This window comes from Corvus kubaryi, unplaced genomic scaffold (assembly GCF_017639235.1).
Source record: "Corvus kubaryi isolate FWS band 111438036 unplaced genomic scaffold, C.kubaryi_AGA036_p1.0 138, whole genome shotgun sequence".
NCBI lineage: Eukaryota > Metazoa > Chordata > Aves > Passeriformes > Corvidae > Corvus > Corvus kubaryi.
Window position 1 is genome coordinate 10,219,359 of NW_024580672.1, and position 27,015 is coordinate 10,246,373.

General features: G+C 60.6%; 3 protein-coding genes across 6 annotated transcripts; 2 read left to right on the forward strand and 1 right to left on the reverse strand.

Moving 5' to 3' along the window:
• The first annotated feature begins 89 nt into the window (after positions 1-89).
• Positions 90-5,768, forward strand: PYROXD2 (pyridine nucleotide-disulphide oxidoreductase domain 2). 3 transcript variants are annotated; one of them, XM_042019102.1, is made up of 16 exons: positions 90-1,399; positions 1,825-1,844; positions 2,072-2,165; positions 2,239-2,312; positions 2,418-2,564; positions 2,708-2,861; positions 3,069-3,130; positions 3,244-3,341; positions 3,754-3,895; positions 3,988-4,122; positions 4,222-4,294; positions 4,405-4,561; positions 4,695-4,849; positions 4,971-5,077; positions 5,183-5,303; positions 5,405-5,768. In XM_042019102.1, exons 1-16 carry the CDS (start codon positions 1,243-1,245, stop codon positions 5,473-5,475), a joined length of 1,767 nt encoding a protein of 588 aa, XP_041875036.1. In that variant the 5' UTR covers positions 90-1,242; the 3' UTR covers positions 5,476-5,768. The 3 variants fall into 3 exon arrangements, with proteins under 3 accessions (XP_041875036.1, XP_041875038.1, XP_041875037.1); XM_042019104.1 differs by lacking the exons at positions 5,183-5,303; positions 5,405-5,768 and having other exon boundaries at positions 4,724-4,849; positions 4,971-5,062; XM_042019103.1 differs by lacking the exon at positions 1,825-1,844 and having other exon boundaries at positions 1,315-1,399; positions 2,072-2,312.
• A 2,240-nt stretch (positions 5,769-8,008) lies between these two features.
• On the forward strand, positions 8,009-14,444 carry LOXL4 (lysyl oxidase like 4). Of its 2 annotated transcripts, XM_042019107.1 has the most exons (15): positions 8,009-8,113; positions 8,626-8,921; positions 9,049-9,227; positions 9,377-9,588; positions 10,089-10,127; positions 10,250-10,466; positions 10,606-10,789; positions 11,048-11,202; positions 11,521-11,688; positions 11,898-12,060; positions 12,183-12,426; positions 12,697-12,812; positions 12,902-13,038; positions 13,228-13,339; positions 13,457-14,444. In XM_042019107.1, the coding sequence occupies exons 2-15, from the start codon at positions 8,648-8,650 to the stop codon at positions 13,525-13,527; spliced, it is 2,271 nt and encodes a 756-aa protein (XP_041875041.1). In that variant the 5' UTR covers positions 8,009-8,113; positions 8,626-8,647; the 3' UTR covers positions 13,528-14,444. The 2 variants fall into 2 exon arrangements, with proteins under 2 accessions (XP_041875041.1, XP_041875040.1); XM_042019106.1 differs by having other exon boundaries at positions 8,009-8,921.
• A 1,066-nt stretch (positions 14,445-15,510) lies between these two features.
• R3HCC1L (R3H domain and coiled-coil containing 1 like) lies at positions 15,511-27,009 on the reverse strand. Its single transcript, XM_042019108.1, has 7 exons — positions 26,975-27,009; positions 20,499-21,919; positions 16,778-16,953; positions 16,596-16,666; positions 16,387-16,482; positions 16,088-16,228; positions 15,511-15,923 (listed from the first exon to the last, which is right to left on the reverse strand). The coding sequence occupies exons 2-7, from the start codon at positions 21,903-21,905 to the stop codon at positions 15,868-15,870; spliced, it is 1,947 nt and encodes a 648-aa protein (XP_041875042.1). The 5' UTR covers positions 21,906-21,919; positions 26,975-27,009; the 3' UTR covers positions 15,511-15,867.
• Positions 27,010-27,015: the final 6 nt, after the last annotated feature.

A 27,015-nucleotide genomic window follows, 5' to 3' on the forward strand; every position in this document is an offset into this window, starting at 1 on the left:
GCTTTCTCAGTATCTGTGTGCCATGCCATGGATTGTGCCTGCAGGCAGCAACTGGCAACTTTCCCATCCTCCAGCCTGGCCATCCTCCAGGGCTGGCATTGTCTCCTTTCCTGCTCCCCATGCTGCCACCCAGCAGCCAATGGGGACAGGCAGAGAGCGGGGCCGGGAGGTTGTTTACAAATCACTGTCTTGCTGAAAAGTGCATTTCCAGAGCAGGATTTATAATGTTAGCTTGGCATTACTGCCAGGCTTTGGCCAGAGATCAAGATAGTGTAGCCAAACCTGAGTGGAGCAATGGTCTAGGGTGCATCTCTCTTCCCCCTGACCCTGAAATGTGGGGTGCAGGGCCCTCAGAGGTTTGGCAGGCTCTGGGGAGGTGCAGCCCATCCTGCACCCCCTTCCCTGCACTCAGGCTTCCAGGCACCAGTTAGCCACAGCTCTGAGCTTAGCTGGGAGCAGCAAGTAAATCCTGAGGCAGCTTATGTGTTTCCCAGGCACGTCTGGGCTCAGTGCACGTCCAAACCTCAAGTACAGCTGGGAATGGGGCCAGCCCCAAGGAACTCATGCAGCCGCTGCCCCTTGTTGCTCCCGTGCCACTTGCTGGAGCTGGGGACGGCGATTCAGGGAGCACTGGACCATGACAGGGCCTTTGCCCCATCGTGCTGAGCCGGAATTTGCCCTGCTGAGCAATAGTGCTGGATTCAGAGCCAAGCTCATCCCCAAGCTGCCCCTTTTCCTGCTGCTTTCGGGGCTTGCCTGCTCACGGGGGGGGGGGAGGGGGGGGGCCCCCCAACTCCCTCTGTCCTACCGTGCTTGGTCCATCACCCCAGCCACGTGCCTCTGGATCATCCCTGGAGCAGAAGAGGAGCTGGGGCACGGGGGCGCTCAGGCCCCCGCCTGCCTGCTCAGCACATTCCCGGAGTACAGGCTGGGGAGCTCCTGGCACTCTGCTGAGCCCCAGGCAGGATCTGTCGCCTTCTCAGCACTGGGGTTTGTCTCCGGCCCCGCTGTAAGCCCCCAGCAAAACTGTGCCATGGTCAGCACCTCGCTGGGGACAGCCCCAGCGGGGCAGCGCTCGGCGGGTCCCCCTGTCCTGACCAGCCTCCCCGCCTCTTCTAGGCGTTCCCTGCCCTGACCCCCCCGTCTCATCCCTGTGCCCGGAAGCCCTGGGAAAAGTTCCGCCGTGAAAGCAAAGTCCAGGCTGCTGGACGCAGGGCAGCCGTGGCCAGGCGCTGTGGGGCGATGGCAGCTGGGCTCCCGGGAAGACTGAGCCTGGTCTGCTCTTCCCGCTGGCTGCAGGGCTGGCATCTGTCCCTGGGGCCGTCAGGAGCGCGTTTGGCCCATGCCGGGGCTGCAGCCCGGCTGCAGCGGGAATATGACGCGGTGGTGATCGGGGCAGGTAACAGAGCAAGGGAGCAAGAGTCGAGCTGAGGGGAGCCAGCGGGGGCCCCCATCTGCCCTCCCCCCAGGGCATGTAGCAGAGGAGCAGCCAGGTGGGGACCACAGTAGTGCTGGATGCATTGCAAACCCCCAGGCTGCTCCTCATGCCGGGGAGGACGCAGGGGTCTGGCACAAGCTGCAGCCCCCCAGCATGCAGAGCACTGTTGGAGCATCTGCTTTGAGTACTTCTGTCCGCCTTTGCTCCACCATTAGGGCCAGGGCTGTAGGGCCGGGGGAGGAGGCTCCTTGTCACCCGTATCCCTGTGTCCAGAGCCTGTTATTGGGCTGGCTGTGACAGTCCCATGCCCCAGGCATTGCAGGGTGCCCTGTGCTGTGGGCCCATCACTGACACTGGACTCTGTTCACCTCCCTCTCTTCTTGCAGGGCACAACGGGCTGGTGGCAGTGAGTACCAAGAGTGGCATTCTGCTTCTCCTCTATCCACAGGGGACAGCAGGGGACTGGGAAGGGTCAGCGCTGTGGGCAAGGGAGGGCTTTGGTGGCAGTGTCCATGGGGCTGGGGCTCCCACAGGCCCTCCCTAGTGAGGGGGGCACCACGTGCAAGAGGGTGCTCAGGTTGACAATGAGATCCCGGCTGGAGGGATGGGCAGTGCGTGCCGTGCTCCCCACAGGCTGCCTACCTGCAGCGGGCAGGGCTGCGCACGGCTGTGCTGGAGAAGCGTCATGTGCTGGGCGGCGCGGCCGTCACGGAGGAGATCGTGCCAGGTATCCCCCCGTTCCCCTTGTCCCCCTGGCCAGCCCCGGTGGCAGACATCCCCCACCACCCCACATCCTCCAGGGTTCAAGTTCTCCCGGGCATCATATCTGCTCAGCCTGCTGCGACCACAAATCTATGCTGATCTGGAGCTGCAGGTACTGGCACCCACCCTTTGCTGGGCTGCTGGCAACTCCCACCATGCAAGCAGGGGGACCCTGCTGCCAGGCTGTCCCTGCAGTGGGGACATCCCTGTCTTGCAGCGGCACGGTCTGAGGGTGTTCCCACGGGACCCCTACTCCTTTACCCCACTGCTGGAGGACAGGAGCCCTCCTCGCTCCCTTCTGCTGGGACATGACATGGCTCAAACTCAGCAGCAGATTGCTCAGTTCTCCCAGAAGGATGCGCAGGTACCATCAGAGACATGCACCTGGCACAGCAAAACCCATGAGGGGCTGCCCTGCCCCTGGAGTGGCAGGGATGCTCCTGGGTGAGTTATCCATTGCACCCACCATGGTGCAGTCCTTGTTGTCCCCCCTCTGTCCCCTTCCAGGCTTACCCTGAGTATGAGGCATTCATGGGGCACATGGTGTTGGCCCTTGACCCATTGCTGGATGCCCCTCCAGTGGATACAGCTGCCCTGGGGAAGGGTTCCATGCTCCAGCAGCTCAGGAACCTACAAACCCTGAAGCCCTTGCTGCAGGCAGGTACATCTGGGATGCCAGGGAACTCCAATAGCAAGGGGTGTTTGCCAGCGCCTGGGGTGGGCAATGCAGAGCCTCCTCAGGAGCCCCACCTGGACTGGCAGGCTCTGGTAGCCTTGCTCACCTTGGTCTTGACCTCCAAACCCAGCTGGGCACCAGTAGCCAGCCCTGGCGCAGCCATGCAGGTCTCACACCACCTCTCTACCCCAGGGCTGGCACTGGGGCGGCAGCTGCCCCGCTACTATGAGGTACTCACAGCCCCCATCTCCAAGGTGCGTGCTGGCAGTGGTGGGGTGGAAACACCCACTTCCTCTCCTCCTGCCTGTCAGGGTGCTGTGGCAACTCCCCACCCCAAGCCTGGTGTGCTCTCTTTCTCCTGGGCCAGATCCTGGATCAGTGGTTTGAGTCAGAACCCCTGAAAGCAACTCTGGCTACTGATGCGGTGATTGGAGCCATGGCCAGCCCACACACCCCCGGCAGCGGGTGAGGGTCCCTTCCCCCTGGGGCTCATGCCTGCACTGTCCCCCCATGCCATGCTCTGTGCTTGGCTCTGCTGCACCCCGGTACCACAAGCCCTGCCCCCCTGCCTCTCCCTCCCACTGCCTGCTCAACTTAGCCAGGGTGCCTCAGGGGCTGGTGCTGGGCAAGGGGCTGCCCCCAACCCTGCCATATGGCGCTCCTGAGTGGCCCCCACCTATCCCTTTGCTGTCTGGACACCTCTGTCCCCGGGTTCGGCTGAGTCCTGGCTGGTGCGTGCTCCCTGTTGTAATTGAGTTGACATCCCATGAGCTGGCATGGTCCCGCCTGTGGGGGCTGTGGCACCGTCCTCACTGCCCATGCAGGGGACAGACCCATCCCCTCAGCTGGCAGCTAACCTGGGGTCCTGTTACCACAGGTACGTGCTGTTGCACCATGTCATGGGTGAGCTGGAGGGACGGCGGGGGGCCTGGGGCTACGTGGCAGGTGGGATGGGAGCCCTGTCCCAAGCCATCGCCCACGCAGCGACTGCCCGGGGAGCCCACATCTTTGCTGAGAAGGTACGGGGTGTCTGTGAGAGGGGACCTGCCTGGCCACCCCCACAGGCAGCAGGGATGTTCTTGGTAAAGTCTTGTCCCCTACACATGCCCAGGCAGTGTGCCACGTGCTGCTGGGCAGGGACGGGGAGGCACAGGGTGTGGCGCTGCAGGATGGGACAGAGGTGAGGAGCAAACTGGTGCTGTCCAATGCCTCCCCCCAGATCACCTTCCTGGAACTCATTCCTCAGGTACAGAGTGCATGGGGCTGGTGGGGCCTTGGCATGTTGGAATCCCCCATCCACACTGCCCCTCACAGCCAGGCTCTGCACTGGTGTATCCCACCCTAGGAGCAGCTGCCGAAGGATTTTGTCCAGCGGATCCGGCAGGTTGACACATGCTCCCCTGTCACCAAGATCAATGGTAGGTACCAGCAAGGACACTTCCGCTGCCATCCCTGCTGGAGGAACACTGCTGTCAGGCTCAGCAAGAGGCTGCACCCCATTTCCTCCATCTCCCCATCCCATGCCCAGTGGCGGTGGATCGGCTGCCCAGCTTCCTGGCTGCCCCCAATGCCCACAATGGCCAGCCCCTGCCCCACCACCAGTGCTCCATACATCTCAACTGCGAGGGCACCCAGCTCCTGCACCAGGCATTCACTGAGGCCACCCATGGGCACCCCTCCAGCAGGTAGGAGCCTGTACTGGCATGCCTTGGTGTGCTGGGGATGGGAGAGGACAGTCATGGCAGTGGGTGCTGGGCGAAGAGGTGTGGAGTGGCTGGGTGCCCCTCTGCCTGCGCAGCTGGTGTACTGCTCCCCCAGGCCCATGATCGAGCTCTGCATTCCCTCAGCGCTGGACCCAGGGCTGGCCCCGCCGGGCTGCCACGTCGTGTCCCTCTTCACGCAGTACACCCCGTCCGTGCTGGCAGGCGGTCGGTCCTGGGACGAGCAGGCCAGAAATGCATATGCAGACACGGGTACGTAATGCACACACAGACCCCGCTAACACCCGTGGGCAGAGCTGCCCTGGAGCTGCACAGGAGCTCGCTACCATGTCCCCCCGGGCCGCCCACCAGTAGTCCCTTCATCTTTCTCTAGTGTTTGACTGCATCGAAGACTATGCCCCAGGGTTCAAGGCATCCGTCATTGGCAGGGACATCCTGACGCCACCAGACCTGGAGAGGATCTTCGGGCTGCCTGGTGGAGTGAGTACCACACATGTCAACTCTGAGTATCGCGCTGGTGCCAGTGCTAGTGGGCACACAGGCCTGGGCCAGGCACAGCCAGCTCACACAGAGCTCTGTTGGCAGAACATCTTCCATGGAGGGATGTCTCTGGACCAGCTGTACTTTGCCCGGCCAGCACCATCCTACTCTGGCTACCGGTCCCCAATTCCTGGCCTGTACCTGTGTGGAAGTGGAGCCCACCCTGGTGAGCAGAGCTGGGAGCTAGGACCCTCCTGGGGGCCTGCAGAAGAAAGGAAAGGGCACGTGAGAGGTGCACCACCATTCCCCATTTCTGCTTTCTTGCAGGAGGAGGAGTGATGGGAGCAGCAGGACGCAATGCTGCGCAGGTGGCTATTAAGGATTTCAGGCACCTCTGATGAGATTGGTGACACTGACTTCACCCAACACAGGGTTGCGACGGCAGCAAGCCCTACTGATCCCATGCAGAGCCCTCCCCATCCCCAGCTTGCTTCCCCAGCACCTCAGGGCAGCTCAGCTCCCAGCTGCTGTGCTCCCAGCTGCTACCGTCACCTTGGACAGGTGGCTGCTCGCAGCCTGCCACAACCCAGCCTTTCCCCAGTGGCTCCTGGACCCTGCATGACTGTGGCAAGCCTCACTCAGCCCCTGCCTGTGCCCATGGAAATAAACCCTGGCCCAGGCTCTGTCATGAGCACTCTCATTGTGTTTTTTGAGCAATTCATGCAGCTCCCACTGTGCCATCCACACTTGCTGGTGATGCAGCCCTGGGGGAGCTGTCAGAGAGGACAGGCACATTTCAGAGTAGTGAACAGGGACAAACAGCCCCTCAACTCTCTCCTCTGCTCATTGATGCAGGCTCAGGTGCATGCAGGGCTGTTTGTACGGAGCTCCCCAGATCCAGGCAGGTCTGGGCCATCCTTAAGGGGCTTAGAACAAGCAGGGAGCCAGGGAGCTGCCTGGAAACTGCTTTGGTACCTGGAGTCCCCAGCTGTCCTCAGTGCCCCGGCTCTTTGTGGCTGTGTGTACAGCAGACACGTGTCCAGCGGCTCAGAAACCACAGCAGCCAGGACTGGCAGCTGCTCCCTCGTGCCTCACACATGCTCCTATTCCCGACGGTAGCTGCCCGCACGTGTTCTGGCCCCGTCCCTCCATCCCCAGGGCAGATGTTCCGTGCTGGCCACTCCTCAGCCACAGCAGGCCCGGGGTGTGCCCATCACCCGGGCTGCTGCCGGGAGCCGCTGGCTGCAGATTACAGAGCTCGCATCCTCTCCCTGCCCTCTTCCTCCCCCAGACAATGCTCCCGATTCAGCCGCCCGCCTCGCCTCCTGCCGGGCCCTAAATACGGTGCTGACAGGGTGAGCTGCTGCACCTGAGCTGGCTGAATCAATATTGACCGGCCAGGAATAGTCCCGCAGCCCTCTGAGAATAGCCCCGCACGCCCGCCCGCCGCCCACAGCTTCCCGCGCACGGGGCTGCCCTGCTGCCGGCCGCGTATTTTTAGCTGCTGCCCTTGCTGGCTGCCCGGGGCTGCAGGTGCTGGCACCCACTGAGCCCCGAGGGAGGTGAGGAGCTCATTGGCTGACTCCTCAGGGCAAAGGGGGACTCCTCCAGCCTGCCACGATCACATGAGCAGCAGGACACTGCTGCGAGATGAGGCTGGCAGGTCCCAAATGTGGGAGAGCCCACTAGCCCCCTCACTTCTCTCTTCTTACTGTGCCCAGGAGCAGAGGCAGAGCTGGGAGCGGGACCCAGCACCCGCCTGCCCTGCACCCCTGCCAGCATCTGCCGGGGGAGGAGTTCGGGGGAAGCTCCTGGCCTCACACTTAAGCAATTGAGCTTCAAAACGGCAAGACGAATGAGTCACGGGCTCCACTGCTGGCCCCAACCCTGCTCTTCCCCAGGGCTTTCCGTGGCCCCCACTCTGGGGCTGGCCAGGGACCCATATCGCAGCAGAGGCTTCGGGACATGCCCTGATCCCGGCCAAGGCAGAGGGCTGGGGTGAGGGTCCCCTGCGAGGGGGTCCCAGCGTTGTGCATCCCTGCACACCCAGAGGTGCTGGAGGCCCTTGCGAGACGTGGCGATGAGCTCACGGGCTATTCCCGGCCGTGTTGATCCTGGCTCCTCCCGGCAGGATCCGGCTGCTTTGACTCCAAACAAACAGCCCGGTGGCCACCGGCACATTCCTGGCCGGTCCCTGGGCACGGCCAGGGCACTGGGCTTCCTGTTTATCCCCATCCCACGGCGGGGCACGGCGGGCGTGTGGGCAGCAGGGTGCCCCGGGGACTGGCGGCACCCCAAGCCGGAGGTTGCTCCCGGGGCAAGTCGGAGGGGGCGTCCCCAGTCTCCACGTCCCACGGAGCGGGGTTACGCCTGAGGACCCTCAGCCAGCCTGGTTCAGGGATGGTGCAGGTGATGCCCCAAGTCCTGTGGGAACTGGGCTTACGGTACCATCCCATAGCCTGCCGTGGTCTCTGAGCCCCCCGAGTCCTGGCCCTTCTGCAGCACCTCCAGGCATCCTATGCCTGTGTACCCACCTGAACCATTCCGTAAGTAGGAAGGTGCAAGGAGTGTCCCTAGCATAGCAGTTCGTCATCTCCAGAAAGTCCATGCTCTGCCTGGCTGGGCGACAGCCCAGTGGGGGGAGCATCCCTGACCGGGGACGCTGGCACTCGGGGGAGGTCCAGCCTCGCGGCAGGTAGGGACTGTGCGGGGTAGCTCAGATCCCGCTGGCTGGGGGAAGGACAGGCTTTGGGGCAGGAACAGGTTTGCCCCAGTGTGCAGTGAGGCAGAGTAGGGCCGGGGGTGTGCACGGAGCAGGGCTGGGCTCCAGACCAGAGGCGGGGAGGCGGGGGGCCCCCCCGGGTCGGCCCACCCCGCCGCACCATAAAAGCGGCTGCAGGCGGTGGCCGGCGGGAGGCAGGAGCTGCGGGAGCTACTGCCGCGGGCGCTACCGCCGCGTCCCCTGGCCATCACCGTGTCCCTCGCCACCGCCTGCCCCGCAGCGCTGCCGGTTCGCCACCGCCATCCCTTGTCAGGGTGAGTACCCGGGGTGGCCCCGGGAGGGGAGATCTAGGCAGCTGGAGGGGGGTCAGCAATCCCACCGGTGCTCTGAATGAGGATGCAGGGGAAGGCGTGAGGTGACGGGGACTGGGCTGTGTGCAGGATGGGGACGAATCCCTGGTGTTCGGTAAAGAATCCAGGTAGAGGAAAAAAGGGGGCTCTGTGGGGCCCCCACCCATGTCCCAAAGCATGGGGCAGACAGGAAGCAACAAGAGCACAGGGCAATGTTCGTGGGGCTGCCCATGGCTGTCGGTGCCTGGAAGGGCTGTGTCAGAGCTGGGTGACCTGGTGCAGGGCTGGGGTACGCCTGTGAGTAAGGCAGGGACTAGCCCATGCATCTCCCACAGCATAAGGACCCGAACGTCACCACCGTGTTGAGAGGCCATGATATCCCTCCACCATTGCCCAGCTCCTGGGGCACAGGGGGCTGCAGCTGCACCCTCACTCTGCGTTGGTCCCCAAGGGCTCATTGTTGCACTGTTCTCCAGGCATCCCACCCACAGAACCACGATGGTGATGCCAACTGGCGCAAATCACGTCCTGCTGGTGCTGCTGCTGTGCTGGGTTGCCCCCAGCAGGGAGGAGCTGGCCCCGGTGCAGCTGCGGCTGGGGGGACCACGGGGACCAGCCGGAGAGGGCCGGCTGGAGGTGCTGTACCAGGGGCGCTGGGGCACCGTGTGCGATGACGGCTTCGACTTCCACGCGGCCACCGTCGCCTGCCGACAGCTGGGTTACACCGCAGCCATCACCTGGACCCATAGTGCCACCTACGGCCAAGGGGAAGGTAGGGGGCAGGGGGTTCTGACGAGGGCAGTGTGCTTCCCGCTGGCTGTGGGCGCCTGCCCACGGGGCTGTGGGTGCAGACAGCTTGCGGGACACACTGGATGGGGCCTGTGATGCTGTGTCCCCAGGCCCCATCTGGCTTGACAACGTGCGGTGTGGGGGCAGCGAGGGCTCCCTGGCAGAGTGTGTCCACAATGGCTGGGGCATCAGTGACTGCCACCATGGCGAGGATGCTGGTGTGGTGTGCTCAGGACAGCGCCTGCCTGGCAACTCCTCCCAGGCTACCACCTCTGGTCACCTGGGAGAGGTGAGTGGGGGCCCGTGGCATTCCCCTGTGCCCAGCAGGGTACACCAGGACAACTGGAGCAGGTCCCTCTAACCCTTCTCCTGGCCCCTTTTCTGAACACCCTGCCCTTGATGCTGGAGCCCTGTGCTCACCCCATGCCCATTGTGCAGGTGTCGGGGCTCACCCTGGAGGAGGTGCGGCTCAAGCCCATTCTGGCACGGGCCAAGCTGAGCATGCCAGTGATGGAGGGTGCTGTGGAGGTGAAGCACAATGGGCGCTGGAGGCAGATGTGCGATGCCAACTGGACCAGGAACAACAGCCGTGTGGTCTGTGGGATGCTGGGCTTCCCCCGGGAGAAGCACATCAACACCAGCTTCTACCGGTAGGGATGCAGGAGACACGCACTGCACCTGGGCATGTGGGGCAGGTGCCTGGCTGGGGACACTGTGGGGACAAGAGACTGGAGGAGTGGTCAGAGAAGGGCTGCACAGATGGGTGGGTGTGTAAGGTGCCAGTATGGCCTTTGACAAGGGTCAGAGTTGGGCTCCGCAGCATCCAGAGGTCTGTGGGGATGGTCACCATCATGACTGGCAAAATGTGAGAGAAAGGAGAGGAAAGACAAGTGTCCCTTGGTCCCTCCCAGCCCGACTCAGCCTGGGGCTATAAATACAGCCCATAATGAGCCCCTACCGGTGCCAGGAGTCACACAGTCCCACTGGGACACATGGTACAGACAGGCTTGGCACAGTAATTGCCAGTGGGGAGAGAACATGACGTGCTGTGGGGTCTCCATCTCCTGCCGGGAAGGGCAGAAATGGGACGTGGAGTTCAGTCGTGCAGTGTCAGTGTGCTCCCTCACCTCCTGGCTTTGTACACCCACAGAAAGCTCTGGAACAGGAAGCTGAAGGACCCCAGCTCCAGGTAGGACTCAGCACTGGGCATGGTGGGCAGGGCACCTTGGGTGGGCACCCAGCATGAGCATTGGGTGGAGGAAAGTCTCTGGCACCCGAGCTGACCCTGGCCCTGCTCCTCTCCCTCGGCAGCCTGAAGACCCTCAGCCAGAAGAACAATTTCTGGGTACACAAGGTGCGGTGTCAGGGCTCAGAGCCCCACCTGGCCCGCTGCCCTATGCAGGTGGCCCCACCAGCCCCACACCAGCACGCCTGCCCCCACGGCATGCACGCCATTGTCAGCTGTCTCCCTGGCCCTGCCTTTCAGAAGGGCACAGGCAAGGGCAAGAACAAGACCACCCCAGGAAAGGTGAGCTCTTGCAGAGTTCCACACCCTCTCCCATGGATAGAGAGCCCCAGAGCTGAGCAGCACTCAGCCACCCCATTTGCACTTGAGGAGGGGGGTGGCTGCATCCTGGGGTGGCTCACTGGCTGCTCCCTATGCCCAGGTGCTCCCAGTGAGGCTGCGAGCAGGCACCCATGTTGGCGAGGGCCGGGTGGAGGTGCTACGCCACGGGCAGTGGGGCACCGTGTGTGACAAGCAGTGGGACCTGGCTGCAGCCAGCGTGGTGTGCCGGCAGCTGGGCTATGGGACAGCGAAGCAGGCCCTGGTGGGAGCCCGGATGGGACAAGGTGAGGCAGTGTTACAGCATGGACTTGGGAAACCTCTGGGCTTGGAGGGGTATGATGGGGAAATCAACTGGTTTAACGTGTCCTGCTGAAGAATCCTGGGATGTTCAGGCAGCTCCAGCCTGCCCTGGGATGAGGCTCCCCTGTCTGCTCCTGCCATGGGAAGCCCCATAGAGAATGCTCAGACCAGGGGAACGAAGATGAGGGTCCTGCTCCAGGATGGGCATGGAGCAGGGAGCACTGACCCTTCCTGTTCTTTAGGTCTGGGGCCCATCCATATGAGCAATGTACAGTGCACTGGCTATGAGCACTCCCTGGGTGAGTGTCGCTTCCAGGATGCCGAGCAGAGTGGGTGTCGGCACGAGGCTGACGCTGCTGTCCGCTGCCACATGCCCCACATGGACTTCAAGAGCCAGGTGAGCCCTTGCCTCCTTCCCAGAGCCTGTTGAACCCCAGGCCATTGCACAGTCCCTGCTCCCCAAGCTCTGTGCCCAGTGTGGATGCTCAGAGCAGCCCTGGGGTGACCCTGGGGATAGGGGGACACAGAGCAGCACCCTGATGAGGTTCTGCAGGATGATCTGGTGGCAAAAGTGGTCTTATAGGGAGGAAAGGAGGAAGAGGAAGGTGAGGGAGATGTTCAGCTGGATGTGTGGGGCTGCTTGTCCCATAGCAGCGCTGGGTGGGAGAGCTGAGGTTCTGCGCCACATCCCAGCTCAGCCCCTCTCTGCCAACAGGTGCGGCTGGCCGGGGGCCGCAACCCCGAGGAAGGCGTGGTGGAGGTGCTGGTGCCAGTGCAGGGGCGGCTGCAATGGGGTGCAGTGTGCGGTGCACAGTGGGGCCTGAACGAGGCCATGGTGGTCTGCAGGCAGCTGGGGCTGGGCTTTGCCAGCCATGCCCTCCAGGTGAGTGGGGTACCAGCCTGGGGCAGGGACTGCAGGGGTCCTGCAGGGTGGATAGCGTGGGCATGGCTTGGCCAGGGGCTCTGGGATGGGACGGTGGGGGGACAAATCCTGGTGGCAGTGTTAGGGCAGGAGAAGAGGCAGGGAAGGCAGGTGGGTGCTGGCAGGGGCTGCAAGGACTGGTGCAAGCACTGTGCTCCTCCCCTGTTCAGGAGACGTGGTACTGGGCGGGCAGCCCCGATGCCAGCCGGGTTGTGATGAGCGGGGTGCGCTGTGCCGGCACTGAGCTGGCCCTCCAGCAGTGCCAGCGCCATGGCCCTGTCCACTGCCCCAGCGGCGGGGGACGCTTCTCAGCAGGGGTCACCTGCACTGCCCGTGAGTAGCAGGAGCCCATGGGGTACTGCTGGGAGGGGGGACCCCCCTTCTCCTGTAGGAGAGTAGGGGGTGCTATGCGTGGGGATCACCTTCTCAATCCCTGCTGATCCTCTCCATGCCAGATGCCCCAGACCTGGTGATGAATGCCCAGCTGGTGCAGGAGACAGCCTACCTGGAGGACCGGCCCCTGGGGCTGCTGTACTGTGCCCATGAGGAGCGCTGTCTCTCCCGCTCTGCTGACAACATGCAGTGGCCCTATGGCCACCGCCGCCTCCTTCGTTTCTCCTCCCAGATCCACAACCTGGGAAGAGCCGATTTCCGGCCCAGGATGGGGCGACACGCCTGGACTTGGCACCAGTGCCACCGGTGAGTGGTCCATAGGCAGGGGATGGCAGGGAGCTGCCCCCTCCTGGGGCCAGGCAGGGCATGGTGGCACCCGTCCCCAAGAGGCTGTCCCACCCGGGGTAATTAACAGCGTCTGAGGCAGCACTGTCATTACGGCTTTATTTGGCTTCAGGGTTGTAATTTGCTGGGTCCCTGGGTGCTGCCCTGCCAGAAGTTGTGCCGGGGTTGCCTGGGCCAGCCACGTGCTCCCTGGCCAGGCACCAGTCCTGTGCTCAGCCCTTGTCCCCACAGACACTTCCACAGCATCGAGGTCTTCACCCACTATGATCTGCTGACACTGAACGGCTCCAAGGTGGCCGAGGGGCACAAGGCCAGCTTTTGCCTGGAAGACACCAACTGCCCCGAAGGTAGGTGCTGGCTGCAGAGCTGACAGTGGCCCCCCATTCTGCTCCACAAAGGGGCTCTGTGCCTCCCTCACTCCCCCTCCTTCCTGCAGGTCTGCAGCGACGCTTTGCCTGTGCCAACTTTGGGGAGCAGGGGGTGAGTGTGGGGTGCTGGGACACCTACCGCCATGACATCGACTGCCAGTGGATTGACATCACTGATGTGCCACCAGGCAGCTACACCTTCCAGGTAAGGGGATGGAGGGGTGGGGGACACCAAGCTACTACACCTCAGGGCTGGGGTTCCCCTCCATGAGCACCACGGCATCCCTCACCCTGCACATCAGGGTGCTGTTCTGCACCCTGCTGTGCATGCCACAGCCCTGCCTGGCCAGGGCATAGCAGAGGTGCCCCCAGCCCTGCCCCTTGCCCTCCCCAGGTGGTCGTGAACCCCAAGCATGAGGTGGCTGAGTCAGACTTCTCCAACAACGTGATGCGGTGCCAGTGCAAGTATGATGGGCAGCGAGTCTGGATGCACGGCTGCCACACAAGTAAGGAGGGAGCATTGGGGGTATGGCGGGCAGCGTGGGGGAAGTGATGGGGCTGGGGGTGCCACAGGTTTCTTGTGCCCCTGCACGCCCACCCACCCCTAACATTGCTCTCCCCAGGTGATGCTTATGGTGCCGATGTGGTGAGCGATCTGGAGAGACGGGAGCGCCTGGCCAACAACCTCGTGTGACCGCTTGGCACGGGCATGGTCCCAGCAGCGCCACCGGACAGTCCGACTCCCGTGCCCCAGCCCCTGTGCCCTGGCAGCACCGGACTGAGCTCAGGGACTTGCAGACTTTTGTATTTATTGATGCTGCTGCAGAGGATGGAGATGAGCGCCAGGGCCGGTGGGGAGCGCCTGGGGGTGCCAAGTCCCGTGCTGCCAGCAGGACTTGCAAGAGAGGCCCAAGTACCGCAGCAGCCCTCACCTCCACAGCCCCAGGGCCCCCCAGGACAACTACCTCAGCCTGCCCAGCCCCCCATTCTCCAGCAGACTCAGGACAGTCCCCGGCCACCCATGCACCAGTCCTGTCTTCAATAAAGATTCCGTGAGATCGGAGCAGGGCGCTGTGCTGTGGGAGAGGGGGTACTCCCTTATCAATCCCACCATCACCTCCTTCCCCTGCGCTCTTTCCCACTACAATCACAAAGGCAGTCCCCAGCTGGGAACAACTTGGTCTAGGCAATGTCTCCCCAGCTGGGCAGTGTCCCCCCTGTGCCACCCAGGGCCACCAGCTCCCGGCTGTCTGCATGCGGCTGGCATCAAGGAGCTCTGGCTTGCCGTCAGTGGTCCCCGTGGGCCAGGGGACCCTGGCCCTGAACTGGCTAACCCTGTGCATGCAAAAAGACAGTGCTCTGTGGCAGAATGGGCTGGCAGCCAGCCCACCAGCCACTGTGTCTGCAGCTGACATGCTGGGCTTTCCCAGGCTCTCCTGGCAGCTTCCCAGACATAGGAGCAGTGGTAGGGCCACTCTGTCCCTCAAAGTCCTTGCTCCTCAGCACAGGGTGAGGACACAGGGTACACCGTGCCCTTGCTCTCTGTTTCTTACCTCCCATGGTTTCTATCCTTTTTCTTACAACAGGAAATAAAAGGGAATGTCACCAACACACTCTGTACTGTCTGTTCCCCAGATTGCCAGCCATGGGGCAGTGCCACCCCTCTCCTTGCACACCTCTGTCCATTCCTGCCTCACTGGCAGGCACCAGCCCAGGGCAGGGAGCTGTCAGCACCCACGCTGGCCCAGGACAAGTCAGGCTGCACCCACGTGATGGTTCCTGCACGTGGAGTTGCTGCTGGGAACGGCGATGGTGCACTGGGGGGGCCCGAGGCCAGAGACCGTGGCAAGGCACGTGCTGGTGGAGGCTCACTCGGCCAGGCTCGGGGTTTGAGGGATGCCGGATGGTGGGGAAGATGTTTTCCACATGAGAGCAGCTTTGCGCCCTGAAATTTCCACTGGCCAAGCCACGAGCATCCGGGAATGGCAGCCGAGACGGCTCCCAGCTGGCAGCGCTGCCGGATGGTGCAGGGGCAGGCAGCCACCACCACGGGGTCATGACCAGCTCCACTGCTGCCGAGCTGGGGGACAGCCAGGGGACACAGGGCAGCCACATGAGCTCTTCAGCGACCAAAACCATGCAAACTGCTGGCAGTGGTGGCAGAAAAGCATCATCCGCATCCTCGCCTCCTGTGAAAGGCTCCAAAACCTCAGAGTCTGCAGAGCTACAGGGTGGGAGCACTGGTACACACAGGGCTGTTTTTCAGGTGCTGAGGGATGATGCAAAGCAGAGGAGGCAAAGGCAGGTCCCAGCCGCCAGCCTCCGCCCGGGGGCAGGGCAGGAAGCCCCCAGCCCGCCACGGCCGGCAGCGTGGCCACATCACAGCCCCGTGTGGGGCCGGGAACACGGCCCTGCCCATGCTCTGACAAGGGCCCTGCTGTTCAGGGCTGCAGCTGCTCCGCGGAAGTAAACAGGGTCCCTGCCAGCACATTCCTGCCTGCCGTCCTGCCCGATCCCTCCTGCCTGCACATCCCCCACAACCGCTGGGGACACCCAGCACCTGGGAGGGGTGGACATCCCCACAGCGGTGCAGACCATGCGCAGCTGTCCCCGGCACACACACCGTCCTCCGAAGGGAGGTGGAAGGGAACGGGGAGCCACCACCGAGGCAAGCAAATAAAATAAATGGCATTTATTAGCAAAATAGAGGACAGAAACTCTCACTCACACGGCCCTGCCAGGTGGCCAGGGCCGCCCCGCACAGGCCCCCATGCTCTCTGCTGAGCTCTGTGCATCCTGCTGTTGCTCCTGCTGTGGCTGGTAGCCTTGGGGGTTCTGCCCTGGGCAGGGTGGGCAGAGCTGTCTGACAGCAACAGCATCCCCACAGCACCAACCAGCCCGCATGCTGCTCAGCCCTTTCGGTGAAGCAGCCCAGTGCTTTTGGACGCAGTGCAGAATCCGTCCCAGCTCTGAGACGCAGAGTGCTCTGCCCGCCCACAGAGAGGAATGTGGGCTGAAAGTGCAGCCTCCTGGCTCAGTCCCGGCCCTCCCAGGCATCCTCCCGCTGCTTGTTCTCCAGGCGCTTCCTCTCTGCAGAGACAAGAGGGTCAATGCCACATCCCTATCATCCCACCTCCCTGTGGAGGTGGCTGGGGTCCACCCTGGTGCAGCGGCCTCCCCCCCACCCTGTGAGAAGGAGTATGCATGAAGAAAGCCCTGCCATACTGCAGCCCCTCCAGGCATCCAAAACTCACCCTGAGCTTCTTGCAGCTTCCTCCGCTCAGCGTCTCGCTGGGCTGGTGTCTGGTTGCTCCGTACCCCGAGGGCACCAATCACCAGCCGCCTGGCCAGGACAGCTGATGTTTCAGGGCGCTCCTTGGCCGGCTGCAGGTATTCTGTGAAGATGGGGGACATCAGTGGGGCATTCTGGGAGGGACAGGGCAGCGGGCACAGCTGTGGGGCCGTGCTGGCTGCCCCACCCCTCCCCAATTATGAGGATGATATTGCAGCACAGTCACGAAGGCACAAGCTGGCACAGGGCAGCACCACTCACCAGCATATGCCCTGGCTTTGGCTTTAGAGGCACGGGTGCCTTGGGAGAGTGGGCGCGTCTTCACCATCAGGTGCTTGGTGCTGAGGGCATCGCGTGCTGCAGGAAGAGAGCAGCATGTCCACGTGCAGGGCCAGCCCCATGCCCAGGATCTGGCTGCAGGAGAGGGATGCCTCCTCTCTGCCCATCCCCAGCTGAACCAGGAGCAGTACCTGTTATGGGGCTGGAGAAGATGCCCAGGGCGTGCGTATCATCCACCCACTTAATATCAAAGCCTTTTTTCCTGCCAAAGAAAGGGAAGCTCAGCAAGGCATCGGCACCTGATGGGCAGCCGTCTGGAGCAGAGCCCAGGCAGGGAACCCCAGCACTGGGGACAGAGTGCTGGCAGACTCACTGATAGCTGCAGAAGACACGCATCAGGTCCTCAGTGCGGAAATCCGAGGGGAAATCGTAGATCTCGATGACGTGGGGCAGCTCATCATCGCTGATGTCTGGCACAGCAGGTTCAGCCCCATAGTAGTTGAAGCGGGGTGACTGCTGGCTCTCCTGGTGCTTCACACCCCCTGAGAGCTGCAGCAGCAGGACAGGCACAGCACTGAGCAACCCATGCCCACCTGCCCCACAGCAGTTCCCAATCCATAGCAAGTGCTCCCCAGAAACTTGCTCAGAACCCAGCCCAGCATCGCAGATGGATTCATGGCATTGAGAATTAGGAGTTATCAGCCAGGGTTCTCACACCATGCACTTGCTTTTCCCATTACCAGCAGCCCTTCATTTGCCACACTCTGCATCCCCATCATGGACATGGTGGGAATGGCAGGGGTGGAACAGCATGTACACCTCTGAGCACACCACTCCTTCCACAGTGATGTGATGACCTGAAATACATTTGGGGAAGAACAAGGAGCAGGACAGTGACGTCAGAAGGAAATGATGTCTCTCTGCCACATGGAAGCACCAGGCTCAGCGCGCCCTGACTGCAGCACATGCACCAAAGCAGCCCATCAGCACCCCAGATGCCAAGATGAAAAAGACTGAGGAGCACTGAGGAACAAGTTCTGCTGGTTAACCACCTGTGCACCTAAAAATTTATGCTTTGTTTCTCATTTGAATTTGTCTGACTTCACTTTCCAGCCGGCAGTTCTTGTTCTGCCTCTGCTGGATTAAAGAACCCTCAGTCCCTGGTCCCCTCCCTGTCACAGCACTTACTAATGTTAATCAAGTCCCTTCTCAATCTTCTTCTTGATAAAATGGGTTGTGCACCTTTAATACCTCACAGCGGGGCACTTTCTCCAGCCCTAAGAGATGATGGCTGTAGAGCTTTTCTACCTTGCACATTTTTCAACCTTTATTTCAAAACACAGGCAGCAGCCTCCCACTGCCACAACACAGGGGTGCAGCCAGCCCCTATTTCCCTCTGTCTCACAGCATTGCCAGGGCCAGCTGGTCACCCCGCACCACCTTCTGCCCAGTGGGCCACCCTGCATCACTTGCTGAACCCTTGCTTTCCAAACCACACCGTGCCAGTGGCCAAGGGGACTCACTGCCCTGCTTCAGCTGAGACACCAGGGCAGGTGCAGTCCAAAACCACTGACAGCTGCCCTGTTCCCCCTGGAGCGTGGGGCTGGCACAATGCCAGGAAATGGGTACATAACTCAGGCGGGTTCCCACCCTGATCCCCTAAGCGATCATAGCAGAGCACACCATGGCTGCAAGGTTAGAGTCCATAAATCCCAGCTAGCTCAGTCGATAAAAAGTGCTCATTCCGACAATTTTATGGGGAAGATGGATTCATGGCAGGTGAGGGGGTGCTGCCATAGCGGCTGGATGCCAGCGGAGGGTAGAGCTGAGTTATGGAGCTCACGGGACAGGCCAGCACTGCCAGCAGAGCCGCCTGCCCTGCCATCACCCCCGTGCAGGGCGGCACACTCAGGCACCCTGTGCCTGCTCGGGGGAGGCAAGGGAGTCATTCCCAGGCAGGATAAAGCCCTGCGGTGCTGCTTGAGGGAGCAGAGCACTCAGGTAGTGCCAGGCACTGGGAAGATGATTAGAGAGCAGGAGCACAGAGTGCTGGAGCAGTCCTTGACCTTCACAAATCACCAACTGTGGCGGGGCAGGAAGGACAGGAGCCGTCTGGCAGCAGGGCTCAGCCACACAGCAGGCACGGCTCAACAGGTCCCCCGGCACTGCCAGCCCCAGCACGCAGCGTGCCAGCAGCTCCCCAGCCACGGGGCAGGGCAGGGATGGGAGCCATGGTAGAGTCCCCAGCCCTGGCAGGCATCCTGGGGACGGTTCGCTGATGGATGGATAGACAGATGACTGGGAAAATGAAGCCTGTCCATCACATCTCACTGCTCTCTAAAGACACACTCCTGCCAGAGCAGGTCAGAGGGGTCCGTGGCTGCTCACTTATACCACAGCCCTGGGCACGCACACACCGCAGACCCGGCTGTGCCGCATCGCCTGATGGAGAGTCCACAGAGCCTGCAAGGAAATGGTCGCAGTGCTTAATTACTCTGTGTTCAAACTGATTTCTACTCTGAATTTGTCTGGTTTCAGCTTCCAGCCAATGGTGCTCACTGTGGTGTTTTTTTCCTGCTAGATTGAAGAGCCGTCCACTATCAGAAATCTCTCCTCCACAGAACGTCATAAATCTTGCTCTCTGCCAGCTATCTGCATTGCATAAGGATTTGGATACGGGGAAGACGTTACTAATTTTCTTGGTTTTTTTGTTAATTAACAACAGCTCCATCTTCCCAAGAGCCTGCACCCTCCCCAAGCAGCTACCTCCACCTGCCAAGAGTTCAGAGGGCTCAGGAAGCACGAGGCTCCACACGGGAATCTGCAGGGGACAAAGATGGCAACTTTTGATAAATCCCTATTTCTTTTTCACCCATTTTGGGAAGCTTTTTCAGGGTTTGAGCTCCCTGAAGAGCTCAAACTTGTCTCAGAGCTTGTGCATGGGGGAGCCAATACGGATACTCCTTGGAGTGAGAGCCTGTACTGCACAGCACAACCTTGCCCACAGCACCCTATGGCTGCACCATAACAGGGATCCTCCCTGACCTTCCTCCCCCGAGGACAAAGCCATGCCCATGGCAGCAGCCCACAGAAAGCCAATGCCACCTGCACCAGCTGCCTCAGAGCAGCAGTGCTGTCCTCCTAGCACCAGCACTCACCACAACCTCCCATCTGGAATGGCTGAAGGGAGCACAGCCAGGCAAGGATGGGGATACCCAACGCCCTTCCACATCCCCCCAAACGCGAGCCCTGTGTGTCCCACCCACCGTCTCAGCACCACGCCAGGCTCCGAGAGGACACATCAGTGCAAGCATGGCCTTGCAGACAAGGCGGGATCCACGTCCCCCAGTAAGTGTGCTCTTGAGTCAATCTCATCCCTTCACTGACACTGTTAGGAAGGCACCACCCACCACTTCACACCCTGATTCCAGCGGGGGTAGACAGACGCTGGATGTAACCATATTAACACTGTTTGTTTCTTCAGGTACATTAATGTCATTTGGAAAATTACCAGTTTGACACTACTGATTTAAAATGCAATAAGGGATATCCAGCCTTGCTGCAGGAGCTGAGCTTTCCTCGTGAACAGCAGCAGAACGATGAGGGCCCTGGCACTAAGCAGCCAACTGTAGTAAATTCAGCAGCATGTGTGCAGGAGGGAATGGCAATGAGCCACAGCTGATTAAGAAGCCATAGTTTCGAGGAAACATCCTGCTGCTGTTTCAATGGGAGCCCATACATCTCAGCCCATTTCTTTATCACCAGCCCTGGTTTCACGAGAGTGCAGTTGCAGTTTACGGCACTTCAGCAGTTTTACTGGGTGCACTTTATGTACTACAGAGAGACGATCACCCCAGCCTTCACCAGCAACGTGGGATAGGATGGGACAGACGGGGAAAGGTGGAGATCCCAGGTGTTTTGGCACCACAGGGGAAGGCTGGCTCACAGCCAGCTAGGCTGACTATGCCCTGGGTGCAGCCCGCCCACCCCATGCACTCACCCCAGAGAACACAGGAAAAGACAACCCCCACATCCCAGTGGGCACCAGTCCCCATCCCTGCAAATCCCCACAAACACTGGCTTGCAGGAAGTACCTCCTCCAGCAGGCGTGGGTCCAGGCAGTCCCCATCATCGTTGAACAGCACATCCCAGCTCTCCTCGGCACCCGGGCTGGTCTGGCTCAGGGTTTCAGCACTGGCACTGCTCTGTCCTTCCTTTGGAGAGCTGCTGTGGAGACCTTTCTCTTCCTTCTCAGCCTCCTGGTGCTTCTGCAGCGAGCCCATATCCTCATCTGGCCTTGCCAGCTCCTTGGCCCAGGATGCAGGCGAGATCCCCTCCATGCCATGGCACAGCAGCTCTAGGGGCAGTGGGGGCTCACAGCTTTCCAGAGGTGCTCCGTCCCATGGGCTGCTCTCAGCCCCAGCACTGCCATCTCTGCAGGCAGAGGCAGAAGTGCTGCCCGCTTTCTCTACAGCAGACACCAGGTCACCCTCCCCACCGGGATCCCCAGCACCAGCAGTGCTCTCCTCCATCATAGGCAGGAGCTGGGATGGGCTGCCCATGCCCTGCCGTGGAGTGCTGCCCCCTAGGAGTACTGGCACACCGCCCACGCTACCCCCCAACAACACAGGTTCACAGCTGGCTCCTGGTGCACACAAGGTGCTCTCCCCAGGAAGCTCAGCCCTTCCTCCCCACGTCTCCTCTTCCTTCAGTAACCCAGTGGCACAACCCTTGCTCTGCTCTGCCAGGAGAGACCTGTCTTCCTCTCTCTCCTCCTCCCAGGCTTTCAGACCCACCAACCGGGGCACCCTGTCATGGTTGCCCACCCCTTCTGACTCCAGGACAGCCTCTCCCAGGCTTTGGGAGAGGTTCCCAGCTGGATCTGGGGTGCTGTCCCCCAAGTGTTCCAACACGTCACTCAGACCTGTCTGACAAACCAGTGCTGGGCTAGCAGCAGGTGTTGGGCTAGTCGGGTCATCCCCAGGTTCGGGGGTAGCCTTCACAGCCCCAGTCTGGGCACTCGGTGGGGATGGAGGGTCAGGCTCAGTCCTTATCATCCTGTGGCCGTGGCTGAGCTCTCCGGGTCCTTCATGAGATGCTTTATCCTGCCTGTCCCAGGGCTGAGCAACAGCTGGATCTGGGCATGGCTCACACACGCTGGGTGATGCCTCCAGGCTTTCCAGTGCAATGGGGCAGCTGCCTCCCATCCTATGGCTGTGCCTGGCAGAGGCTGTCCGCAGCTCCTTTGGGCCGGAATCCACCTTGTTCTCCCTCCTTGCTGCTCTGCCTGCCTGCGTTCTGGCACGGGGGCTTGGCCTCTGCCCCTCGCCGCTGCCCCAGCCAGCATCCTGCACTAGGCAGTGGTTCTCGGGCTCCCGGCGGCGCCCCACCCGTGCATCGCCTGCCGCCTTTGCCTCTCTCTCCCGCCGCGCTTTGGGCACGTAGAGGGCCATGTCAGGCTTCCTGCGGCGCATCCGGCTGCCCTCCGCCTCCTGCTGCATGGTGCCACCGCTACCTGCAAGGAGAGCACAGCGTCACTGTCCCGCCCACAGCCCAACAGCCCCAGAGCCAAGTGCACAGTGGGCAGCCCCCGCCCAGGTCACTGAGTCGGCGTCCCAGCACCCATCCCTGCTCCCTCAGCAGCTGGCACAGTGATGGATTGTGGAGCCCCAACGCTGCCCCGCAGTAGCGTATCTGCAGACAGGGTTTGGGGCCCGGAGCACCCCACAGCCCTACAGCCTTTGGTGGGGCATATCCAGCTTGGGGGAAGCAGGGAAATCCCAACAGAATCACTGAGGCACCAGACCCATTCCAGCAGCTGCTACCTGGGACCCTCCACCCCAAGGGAGCAGGGTCTGCAGCTGAAGTAGAACACCAACACCATGCACTACTCAGGCATCAAAAGCCACAGAGAAGCCTGAGGCAGCCACAGAACAACAGAAAGCAAACCCCAGCGCAGGGATACCCTGGCGCGGGACCATGGCATGCTGCAGCCCCGCTCACCTGCTGCCCCATCCAGACAGAGATTTATTTTTCATCATCTTTGGCAGAAGCAGGCATGCCGCAAGCGGCCAGGCCCCCCTGCCCCTATAAATATGCATCAGACAGGGTTTATGGAGACGGATGGTGCAGGGGGCTACACTGTGGTTGAGGGGAAGGCAGAGCAGGGCTGGGCTGGGGCCCCATGATTAATCACTGCCCACTCCGTTTAGGGGGATTCATCACAGGCCGCTGTCAGGTAAATCACTGGAAAAACACCTCTTCAGTAATTAATGTGAAGTGACGGATGGACAGCCCCTGGGCCCATTAATCTGGACCATCAGCGCCGACCAAGATTATGAATGTCAGGATGCATAAACTGCCGGCAGATCAATAGGGCCAGGAACCCATCCAAGGCTCTCATTTCCGAGGCACCTCCGGTACATTAGCCTCCCCTCCACACAGCCCCTGACCGAGGCGCGAATGCTCCCCGTGGCCCCTCACCAACAGCCAGCAGCGGTGCCGGGAAGGCGAGGGGAGGCCAACCACTGGCTGCAAAGTGGCTGGGGCTGCCCATGCCACGTGGCATCATCCCCTCTTCGTGATGGATGGACAGGCCGTTGCCTTGGCATGATGGATGAGTCTCTCGTGGCTCTCTGGAAACCACTGGAAAAGCCCAGCAGGGCAGCACCCCCAGCATGACCGCAGCGCCTGTGCCTGCACCTCATGCTGCAAAGGTGGGCAGGAACACAACACGCAGGCACGGGCACTGTGGTGATGCTGAGCACCATCCCAGGGCTGCCCCAATCATTTTTCTGTCTCCACAGCTCTTGTCATTTTTTTCCCCCTCTTTGATACACTAATTTTACTGGCAGAACGATCCCCTTTATCTTTATCGACCACAAGAAAGGAATGTATCCTACAAACCTTCCAAGGACTGGATTAGTAATTTTTCAACACTGAGGCATTATACATTTTCTCACCAAGTGGCAGCCCAAGTGCCAGAGGGGAGGGGGCACTGGAAGCCCCCCTGGCACCACCATTTCCAACCACAGAGGGCTTCCAACTGCACTGAAACATGTTCTGCTAAAGGACTTTCCCAGCCAAGCCCAGAGTCCCAGCCCATGGCTCATCACTGAATGTCTTGTGGGGGTCAGTGATCTCCCCAGGCTCTGCTTTCTGAGAATTTCCAGCATGGCGAGCAACCAGAAGCAGCATTGTTCCATGCACATCCCATGTCACCTCCAAGAGCCTTTGCGCACAGGATTTATGGGCTCCTCAAAAGCTTGCCATTCACCTTGCCTCACCCTCCAAAGCAGATGGTGCAGCATTAGCTGGACGGCTGGTGCTGGGAGCATCCTCTCCCTGCACAGCTTTGCCCTCTGCCTGCCACACACTGCTGGGGAAGAGCTCCTTCCTGCAGCCTAGGAAGAAGCACAGCAAGGTGGCAGATGACCCACACTGGCAGCAATGCTGCAGGACTTTGTTTTTTCCCCACAGGGCAGCACAGCTCCTGCCCCCAGGCTATTACACACCTCATCGATGCCACAGCCACGGGTCAGCACCAACTGATTTCATGCTCCGGGAGGCAGAGCAATGGCCCTGGCTTTGGGTCTCATTCACACTACGCTAGGCAGGGCAATCCTGCCACTTCCAGAGTCTGGGACCAAGCTTGCCCCACAAAGACAGGCAGCGATGGGCAGTGCATCCCCAGAAAGGCCCATGCTGCCCCAGATGCTGTCCTGTTTTATGGAGCTGCCTGGCAAAACAACTCAGCACTGTGGCACCAAGCAGGGAAAGGCCATGGCACCTAAAAGCGGTGATGGGATCACTGCCCAGCTGTCTGGCATGTAAAGCCCACCAGCCCAGCACAACATAGCCTGGCATGGCCAGAAGGATACTGGATCATCAGCCAGAGCTCCCTGAAGACACAGGCTCCCCCTGCACTGTTCCCAGGAACATGCTGCTCATGGGGAGCTTGTGCTCATGGTATGTGTTTGTGAAGTCGCAGCGAGCTGCCCCATCATGTGCCAGCCTGTGTTTCTCCTCTAGTGAACATCTGCAGCACACATGGGCAGCGTTTTCTCCCTGATTTCTCTCCCTGTCCTGTCCAGGGAAGGACCCCACAAACAAGAGCAAGCCAGCCACAGTCCTGCTCAGGGAACCTGGGAACAGACAGGGATGCTGGGCTGTGGTGCTCATGTGGAACATGCCAGTTCCTGGAGAAGTCTCAGTGCCATGCAGCACCCTCTCAGCAGGCTGCTGCATTTCCTGGCAGGGAGCTGTATTTTTAGCCTTCGAGGTTTCTAATTCCACTCAATCCATATTCCCATCGATAGAGTAGATAACCTTAAAGCCTTAAAAGTGAACAGGGATGGCAATACTGGGGGGCCAGGAGCCTTGGGGGACCTCACACAGCCTTGGCATGCAGCTCGCACACCACAATGTCACTCTTTACAGCCTGCAGCAGATTGGGCTCTTTGAAGGGGAAAAAATTAACCACAATAACAAGATTAATAAAAAGGCAGGTACAAGGAGATTCTAAACAGCTCCACTGGGGAACCTGCCACTCGAAGGACTCATCTCATGCCAGGCACGTGCCATGGCACACTTACCAGCTGCACAACACCAGCCCCTGGCAGCCCAGGCAAGGATTGTCAGAGGTTTTGGCTACCCTGCACCTCTCCTGCTCTCAGCAGAGCTGCAGCCCAGGCCACCTGGCTCAACAGCAGGCAGCAGGGCCAGGGAAGGACCTGGATACCTGGTGGAGACAGACAGAGCAAAGGCAAGAACACAGAGCCACTGGTAGGAGGCAAAGCAAAGCATTCAATGCGCAAAGAGCTGCATTCCATCCAACTTCTGCCTGCAGCCCCGAGGGCTTTAAGACGTCCCTGTGCCTTGCTGCCAGGAGAAAGACGCTCTCCAGTAGATACAGCAAACGCTGGCTATGTGAGGGGCTGGCAAAAGCGTCAAAGGCACTGAGAGGGATTTCAATCGTGCCTTTCACTTGCAATACTCTGAGGAGACATCTCCTAGATGCTCTTAGGAGATACCTGGAACAAGAGAAGGGGAACATTCCAGACAAGAAAATGATTTGTAAGTCAATAGTGTCCCCTCACAGCTGCAGGGGGGCAGGGGGGGAGGGAAGGGACAACAAACCAGCATAAGGAGTTAACAGCCAGAATGCTAAGGGGAATACAAAGGACTTCACAAATATACCCAGGCAGAATCAGCACAAAAGTGAAAAGGTCTATTAATAAACAAGGAGGGAGAGAAAATTAATGATGGCTCAAAAATAAAGATGACTCAAAAGGGAAAAATCACTGTTTTTAAACAGAAAAATGCAAATGAGGCAAAGGCCTTGCAAAAACAGCTGCAGGGAAAGCAAAAACAGCATGTCCACACAGACACAGTCACCTGGCCAGCCTGGCCAGTGCGGAGACGAACCTATTAACCCGCTGACACACAGTGCCGAGAAGAAACCAGAACCCCAGTGATGGGTAGAGCAAACAAGGCACTGATTTTCTGTGCAAGAAAGGACAACAAAACCAGAGCTGAGAACAGGATAAACCCTGTTCCTATCCCTAGCACAGAACAAAACTGGCAGGTAAAGGAGCCTGCACACCCAACACAATGAATGGTGGGTGGACATTGGCTTGCCCAGAGGAGTTATTTCAGAAGAATCACTGGGTAAAGCTTTTTGATAAGGCAAGCAAGAGCCAACTCAGCTGAACTTCAGGGTCTCATTTTACACCATCTCTCCAACTTTCACTTGAATAGTGAATTGTCATTAAATTTGCAGATGATACTGAGCAGCGAGCTGTTGCAAACACCATCCAGAGTAGAGACACCATTCAAAGGATCCAAGAAATGTAAGCAGGAAACAAAGCAAGACCCAGCCTGGGAAAATGAAGGTAAAATAACCCAAAGTAGCTACTCATGGAGCAACAGCAGCCTGAACAGCAAGGCCCAGAGCCCTACAATGCACTTACACCAGAAAGCAAGTGACTGGAGTGACCACCCCAAAATGTGCAAGAGGCAGATCTGGTCACCAGCATCATGCCATGGGCCACTCTAGGGCTGTGACAGCCCCACAGCAGGCAGCACACAGAACCTCGCAGGTGGTGTGAACAGACGAGGATGCCAGGGGCCCGCAGGCAGGCACGGAAAAGAGTGCCCAGCACCTGTGAGCGCCAGGTGCCACGGCATGGCAGACTGGCGCACCGAGCACCCAGGGACCCGTGAAACTCCCCGGCACTCAAGGGCTGACACATCGTCCTGCGACTCTGTACAGTGGGGGGAATTATGGGGTCTGCAACGTGCCATGTTATCCCGGGGGTTGCCTGCCAGCGGACTGGGGGAGGTGGGCCTTCAGGTGGGGATCAGGACTGGGACAGGGCGTGGGGAGCAGGGCTGGGGAACAGGGATGGGACAGGGGGTAAGGATCAGGGCTGGGACACCAGGGAGGGGGAGAGCGGGGCAGCACCGGGAGCGAGCAGGGTGCGCAGCCCGGGCCGCCGTGCCCCGGTACCGAGCGCCCCGCCGTGCCGGGCCGTGCCGGGCCGCGCCGCCCGCCAGGCCCCGCCGTTACCAGTGGCCGCGCCGGGTCCCCCGTCGCTCCGCGCCGCCGCT